This window comes from Rattus norvegicus, chromosome 17 (genome assembly GCF_021556685.1).
Source record: "Rattus norvegicus strain SHRSP/BbbUtx chromosome 17, alternate assembly SHRSP_T2T, whole genome shotgun sequence".
Taxonomy (NCBI): Eukaryota; Metazoa; Chordata; class Mammalia; order Rodentia; family Muridae; genus Rattus; species Rattus norvegicus.
In genome coordinates this window covers 37,899,130-37,907,520 of record NC_141550.1, presented here as the reverse complement: position 1 = coordinate 37,907,520, position 8,391 = coordinate 37,899,130, and the positions used below count along the sequence as shown (strand labels likewise).

At 33.0% G+C, this 8,391-nt stretch overlaps 1 protein-coding gene across 2 annotated transcripts; it reads left to right on the top strand.

The window, feature by feature from the left end:
* The first annotated feature begins 2,028 nt into the window (after positions 1-2,028).
* Positions 2,029-7,997, top strand: LOC134482775 (prolactin-3D1-like). 2 transcript variants are annotated; one of them, NM_001432411.1, is given in 5 exon segments: positions 2,029-2,120; positions 3,285-3,439; positions 4,928-5,035; positions 6,843-7,022; positions 7,668-7,997. In NM_001432411.1, coding segments are annotated over 5 exon segments (690 nt in total). In that variant the 5' UTR covers positions 2,029-2,089; the 3' UTR covers positions 7,884-7,997.
* Positions 7,998-8,391: the final 394 nt, after the last annotated feature.

Below are 8,391 nucleotides of genomic sequence, written 5' to 3'. Positions count from 1 at the left end.
ATTTTAGTGGGATTGCTTCAAGTTTCTCTCCATTTAGTTTAATATTAGGTACTGGTTTGCCATACATTGCTTTTCCTATGTTCATGTATGAGCCTTGAATTCCTGTTCTTCCTAGGACTTTTATCATGCTGAATTTTGTCAAATGCTTTCTTAGCCTCTAATTAAATGATCATGTGGTTCTTATTTTTGAGTTTGGTTACATAGTGGATTACTTTGATGGTTTTCCATATATTAAACCATCCCTGCCTGGGATGAAGCCTCCTTGATCATCATGGTTGATCGTTTTGATGAGTTCTTCGATTCAGTTTGCAAGAATTTTATTGAGTAGTTTTGTGTCAATATTCATAAGGGAAATTGGTCTGAACTTCTCTTTCTTTGTTGGGTCTTTGTGTGATTTTAGTATAAGAGTAATTGTGGTTTAATAGAAGGAATTTGGTAGTGCTCTGTCTGTTTCAATTTTGTGGAATAGTTTGGACAGTATTGGTATGAGGTCTTCTATTAAGGTCTGATAGAATTCTGCACTAAACCCATCTGGTCCTAGGCTCTTTTTTGTTGGGAGACTGTTAATAAATGCTTCTATTTCTTTAGGAGTTACGGATTTGTTTAGATGTTTTATTTGTTCTTGATTTAAGTTCCATACCTGTATCTATCTAGAAAATTGTCCAATTCTTCCATTTTTTTTTAATATAGGCTTCTGTAGTGTGATCTGATGATTTTTTTTAATTTCCTCAGATTCTGTCTTTTTTTTTTTTGGTTCTTTTTTTTTTTTTGGAGCTGGGGACCGAACCCAGTGCCTTTTGCTTCCTAGGCAAGCGCTCTACCACTGAGCTAAATCCCCAACCCCTCAGATTCTGTTTTTATGTCTCCCTTTTCATTTCCGATTTTGTTAATTTGGATACACTATCTGTGACCGCTGTTTATTCTGGCTAAGTGTTTATCTATCTTGTTGATTTTCTCAAAGAACCAGTTCCTGGTTTTGTTGATTCTTTGTATAGTCCTTTTCTTTTCTACTTGGTTGATTTTAGCCCTGAGTTTGATTATTTCCTGCCTTCTACTCCTCTTGGGTTTATTTACTTCTTTTTGCTCTAGAGTTTTAGGTGTGCTGTCAAGCTGCTGACAGATGCTTTCTCCTGTTTCTTTTTGCAGGCACTCAGAGCTATGAGTTTTCCTCCTAGTACCACTTTCGTTGTGTCCCATAAGTTTGGGCATGTTGTATGTTCACTTTCATTAAATTCTAAGATGTCTTTAATTTCATTCTTTAATTCTTCCTTGACCAATTTGTCACTGAGTAGAACCTTGTTCAACTTCCATGTATATGTTATTGTTGTTATTGAAGACCAGCCTTAGTCTGTGGTGATCTGATAGGGTGCATGGGGTTATTTCTATCTTCCTGTGTCTGTTCAGGCCTGTTTTGTGACTGATTATATGATCAGTTTTGGAGAAGTTACCATGAGGTGCTGGCAAGAAAGTATATCCCTTTGCTTTAGGATGGCATGTCTATAAATATCTGTTAATTACATTTTGTTCACAACTTCTGTTAGTTTCTCTATGTCTCAGTTTAATTTCTGGAGAGAAATATTTTACAGTGTTTGTGGTTATTGGAAGAAATAAAACAGTCTAGAAAAATTGACTGTTGTAGATATAGAGGGAACAAACGTTCATATAATTATTGAATGCATTCCTTATATCCAGAAATACTAAGTAATTTTCCAGAAGACATGACAGACATAAGATCTTGAACTAAGGTATAGTATAGGGGAAACGTCCTGCTGACCTGAAAATGAGTAATCAATCATTCCAGATGATCTTAGTGATTTGGAGAATGGTTTGAACTCTCTAGATCATATGGGGGAAATGCAGTGTGACACATATTGAGGTAAAACTGTGCTAAATGTAAAGACGGTGTTAATATCCCTGAGGGAAGTTTGTTGCTGATCAATAGACATTGATTCAGTCTGGCCCCAAGCTCTGATTATGCTTGGGTACGGTCTGGTAGTATATATAGGAGGCAGAAAGTTGAATGAAGACATAGCTTAGGTGAAGCAGATTTCCTGGCTGGGAGCCTACACTGTCCTGGATCTGCTCAGAAATGCAGCTGACTTTGACTCTTTCGGGCTCTGGTAAGTTGACATTCATCCATGTACCTCTTAGTAAACATTAATAGTGCATACATGTTCATGATGTGTTGGAGTGTATATTTACTTTTGAATGTGATGTGCTTGTCAAAGTGCCTCCAAAATATTTCAGTTTTGACCTGTTGATATCAGTAACTATTGCCTCGTCTTTGAAAGAAACATTTTACCATGTTTCTGGTTAAGGGAGGAGATTTGAGTTTAGTAAAATAGTCTTGAACTTCAAATATGTACAAATAATGACTTGTGTTCTTGAGCTCATGTTTAATCAAAGCTCCATGTGTTTACATCTACTCTGCATCTTTGGAGAACTGATATTTGATCCTCTTCCATAGAAGAGGTAACAGAGAGATGAAAGGACTTTCTATATTCTACTTGCTCAATTACTTGTGAGAGCAGTGACTTTCAAGTGGGATTTCTCCTTGTGTTGTAGATGCAAGAAAATTCTCAGTTATTATACATTGTCTTCATTAACAGGAGAACAAAAGGGGATAATGTTCCTGGTACCTGTGGAGCACCAGCAATTGACACCTTCCACTATGAAGCACGCTTCCAGAACAACAAAATTTATAACTTAATTTGCGTTATTGAAAGTAATAGGGCTTATTGATAATTAAAATATTAAATGACCTAAAAGACTAAATACTCCAATTACTTCAATTTCAGAAACAGGAAGTTATTATCCACTTGTGTACCAAACAAAATATTTTCTCTATCTGAATCAATCTGAATTAACCATTAACTATCAAATTCCCAAAGTCTTAAGTAATTTTATATATAAGGAAAGTGAATTAATTGCAATAATAATGTATTTAATAAAATGAAAAACAAACATAAATCTCAAGAACATCAACTATGTTCACATAATGACTTGAGATTTCTATTTCAATGATTAGTCAAAATTCTATGTGCTTAAAACTACTTGAAAAATTATGTTTGAGCAAATTCAAACTCTGAGAGGTCTCCTCCATTTCCAGTTCTGTAATGGAGAAATGTCATTAATTTTTGTATTTTCCAAGTTATGAAAATAAATAACCTATTAAACAATAGCAAATCAAACCACATGGCCGATAGCCCTCAGAAAAGACAACATTTTTTTATTGTTGTAACTTCATATGCATAGATCATTTCAGTTTGTTTCTCTGACAGCAGGTATGCAACTGTTGCTGCTGGTGTCAAGCTTGCTCCTTTGGGAAAACGTGGCCTCCAAACCAACTGCCATTGTGTCCACTGATGACCTATATCATCGTTTGGTTGAACAGTCTCATAATACATTTATCATGGCTGCAGATGTATACCGTGAATTTGTAAGTAATGCCCTTGCTTCTGGATTCTTATCTTAAAGGTCTTTCAAATAGCCAAACACTAATAAAATTGGAATGTATCATGTACACAATTACAAACTTTTCACCATTATAGGTAATAGAAAGAATCATATACCAAAAGTAGAATGGGCAGAATGTGAAGTTTCATTCAATTCTCAAAAAAATATTACAAAGCATTAAATGATATTGTAAAGTTTTCTATAATAACTTTAAAAATAACAGCTTGTTTTGATCTTTGTCACAGAAACTTTGATTTCCTGGTAATCTATTCTTGGGTTCTGTCTTTATGTTCATTCCTTACATATTGATCTGGAGATAGTTAGTGAAGGAGAATTGCATTGAAGTTACTTATGTCGAAAGAATAAATTAAAAAAAATCAAAACCATGAGGTACTTAAATAAAAAGAATAAAGAAAAGGGAAACCATGCAAATAGTGAAAAACAAAGATAAAATACAATAACTCTCGTTTAAAATTCACAGATTCTAAGAATTATGGTTTTTCATTTTCAGGAAAGAGCCTTAGTGCAACTGAAGAGCTAATTTAGACCAAAAATACATTAACTCTTCCTTGGGGATATAAATCATTGGTTCAGAATCTTGACAGTGAGGAAACAATAGACACATTTCCATTGAAAACTGAGTATATGTACTATATATACATCCTTACATTCATAGGATATTCCCATTTTTAGTTTCCTTCACTAGTGTTTTTTAAACCTCTTTAATCTTCTCTTCTAATTTTTCAGCAGTATAACATTTCTAAGAACTCTTTAATTTTTGTAAATTGTCTGAAACTTAAAATTAAGTAATTTTGTATTTTCCTAATTAATACCTTATACAAGTACATTTTTCATATTATTAATATAAATATTTTATATTGATATCAATATATTTTTGTGAATTCTTAGTTTAATCACAGCTGTATATTTCCTTAAAATATGCCTGGAATTTAATGGTTAATTTGTTGACTGTATCAACAATAATGAATTGCATATTTATCACAAACATTGTGTGAACACCACTGGTAATATTTAATATCAAAGTTATAGAGGCACAATCCCTGCTTTGAAAAGCACATCATCTTTCTATGAATAAAAATGAGATATTTAGGGAACTGGAAAATAATATTAATTTTATAACATTTAGCCAAAGTCCAAGGAAATCTGATACTTAAAGATGTAGTAATTAGGAGTTTGGAGATACTTTGTTTCTTTCTTTACAAATCATAACATTAGAAAGGACAATGTAAAAGAACATTAAGGGGGAAGTGATTGGGAGGACAGTAGCTTAGTTTTCATATGTATGAGAAAGGAAAGGTAGGCAGATTATGTTTCCAGCAATCCATTGTGTCAAGTAATGCATAGTTCTAAAATATTAAAAATATGTTGTTTATCAAATGAACTTATGATCATGTATGTTCCCATTAAATTGTGAAACCTCAAATGAATCAAAACGTTTAATTTCTTTCAGGATATAAATTTTGCCAAGAGAAGTTGGATGAAAGACAGGATACTTCCCCTGTGTCACACTGCTTCCATCCATACTCCAGAGAATCTAGAGGAAGTCCATGAAATGAAAGTAGGTTTCTTCCTTGTTTTGTTTTGCCAAACAAATAATGTTCCATATGTGCTAGTTTTGCTAGTTTTGCTATATATGATTATTAAGGCCATGAGAAATGTGATAATCTCAGCATTAATAGATGAAAGTGTCAGAAAATAATGGCATCATATAGTTGATAACTTTAGCACTAAGTCAAATCACTGCCAATTCACATTTTCCCTAGTTCTAACTGTCCAGCAAACTGTCTCTTTGTCCCCTTGGAAGCCCTTCTCTCAACTGGACACTCATTCTTAAATATATTTAGATACATAAAAGAGCAAATACAAACCAAGTTGTATATGTGGGTATGACACCAAAAAATCTTCTGCCTTCCAGCAGCAGAAATACTTTCTTACTAAGTTTCTAAAGTCTGTGGGACTACTTCTGTTCATTTATTATTTGTATAGTCTTCCCTGACTGGTCTGTCTTCATATATTTCTTAACTGAAAATCAGCTTTCTAAGAGACTCCTCTATACACGATCTCAGGATGACTTCCATTTTGATGGGATCTTGATAACTCTGAACATCTACTGTATATGGGCTAGGATCTCTTCCCTTTGACTACCTGTCATAAACATCAGAGTTTGGTTTACATAGAACTAAAATGCAAATTTGCTTCCTACACATAATCTATTCTCTAGTCATATGTGTATTACTAATACAAGTATAATAATACATATATAATACATATATAATATACTCTGTGAAATAATTTACTACATAAAGAAAAATAGAAATAGAAATGGAAGAAAACATTTGTACAAACTGAATTTTCTAGACAATACACATAGCATTCTGTTGGCATGGAAATATTCAATGATGATAAACAATAGCTTATTGTTTTGAGGACACTATAAAATTTTTTCATTTGCATGTCAAGAAAGAATTTATCCTAAATTTCTTTCAGGTCATGCATACATTCTTCATCATTATTGTCTAATTTTCCTAGCATCATGTTGACCAGTACTGGCCTGTTTGTTTCATTCCTAAACATAAACATTTTTTGAAATTCTGATTGCACTTCTCTATGGTCTTTGTTTTCATAATCTCTAGGATTCCTCATAGCAAATAAAAACATTTTATTTTGAATTACCCTGGAACTGCACTAACAATTATTAGTCAAAATTTCATTCTGATTTCTACTGATGCCTTGAATTAAAGTAATGTTCTGTAATAGTTTTTCTACTGCACATGTCAATACATAAAAAACTTCCCTAGAACCAATGGATGTGAATCACGCAGATACCTGAAAAATAAAATTTGGAAAACAATTAATTTCAGTGAACATATTTTAATATTCTACATAAAAGTTACAAGAATATGAGAAATCAATTTGTGTAACTAGTGTAGAAATTATTTGAGCCATTAGTTTCTGTCGGTGTTGACATCGTAAACTGAAAAGTTATGAGAAAATTATGAGAGTCATGTTTTTAGACACCTATCAAGCCCTATAGAACTGTTTTACTCACAGATAAGCAAGAAATCAAAGAGAATAGATTTAACTAGGCCACATGGTAAAATGCATAGAAACTCCAATATCATCATTTTGAAAGAAATATTAAGACCTACTTAGGTTTATTTAGCAAAGTGGAATTCCAAAGCTGAAAATATACCTTTATACAACATTTATTTAGAATGAAAATATTTGTATAATATGAAACCTTTAACATATATTATTAATAAAAATATACTGCGGTTTGCTTCTTTTGTGAAGAAACCATAGGCAGCTAACTATTCAGCTCTATGTCACTTAGCTTAATGTGGTGTCCAATAATATTTTCTTAGACTGAAGACTTCCTGAACTCAATCATCAATGTTTCAGTTTCCTGGAAAGAACCTCTGAAACACTTGGTGTCTGCAGTGACTGCTCTTCCGGGAGCTTCTGTTAGTATGGGGAAAAAAGCTGTTGATATGAAGGACAAAAATCTTATAATTCTGGAGGGACTTCAGACCTTATACAACAGGGTAAGCTGTTGTTTTGAATGCCTTTGTTCATGCTATATATGCAATTGGTAAATTGAGTAATGCAAAAGAATTTCGAAATACTCACATCAAAGGATAATTACTAAGAAGTTCACAGAACATTGGTTACCATAGAAAATTGTTGTGCCTCAGAGTAATTTGGACTGTAATTTTCCTGGATAGTTTGGGCACTCAGAAGATCGTATGACAATCATTTCCTGTATTGATTGTACCTTGTAGAAAGATTCAATAAAGTACACAAAATATGGATATATCTGAAAAGAAGAAAAGCATCAGGACGCTCTACCTGAGTAAATATGGTATAAAGAACACATCAAGGGAAATACTGAGTGCATATAAAACTACTCAAAGGGAAAGGATTGGTGTAGCCTTCTCACTACATTTTATAATATATATATATATGTATATATATGTATATATGACTGTCTATTGTAGAAATTATTTTAGCTATTAGCTTCTGACAGTGTTGGATTCTATGCTATGAGAGTCATATTATATTTCTGGACACCTACTAAGCTCTATAGAATTCATCATTGAGAGAGAGAGAGAGAGAGAGAGAGAGAGAGAGAGAGAGAGAGAGAGAGAGAACAGGATAATGTCAATAATACCTTTCCACTTGATGTTTAGACTCAGGCTAAAGTTGAAGAAAATTTTGAAAATTTTGACTTCCCTGCCTGGTCTGGACTCAAAGACTTGCAGTCATCTGATGAAGACACTCATCTTTTTGCCATTTATAACCTGTGCCGCTGCTTTAAAAGGGACATCCATAAGATTGACACTTATCTCAAAGTCTTGAGGTGCCGAGTTGTCTTTAAGAATGAGTGTGGAGTGTCCACCTTTTGAAGTCTTGCACCCAATGTTGAACCAGACTTTTGTAATGCTTTTTCGCCTCTCGGTGTATTCAGAGCTGTAATGGAATTCTTTTCATAAAATAAAATGTAATTATTTAGTAATACCAGACTCAGTGTGAAAATTGAAGAAAGTCTCTTCTTTCCCTTTAGTATCATATGGATCCACACTTTGGTAATATGCATGTAACATTCTGAAGTTTGAAAATCACATATAATTATGTTAGGTCACAGTGAATGAAGGTAGACAATTTAATGAACCCAAAGCCTGAGAATGTTGCTATTCATCAGCTGTATTGTATCAAGGAGATAGATATATCTGAAGTAGCTTATTTTGTGAGCATGTTTTTAGTCTAATAACAAACAAGTTCAATAGAATTGAACTGTCCATAAGTACAATTAATTTAAACATTCCAAAATATAATGTAGAAGAAGTATGCACCATATATGTATTTCTCCAGTCCATCTGCCACCTTGATCATCCTTAAGAACATCTTCAAAGA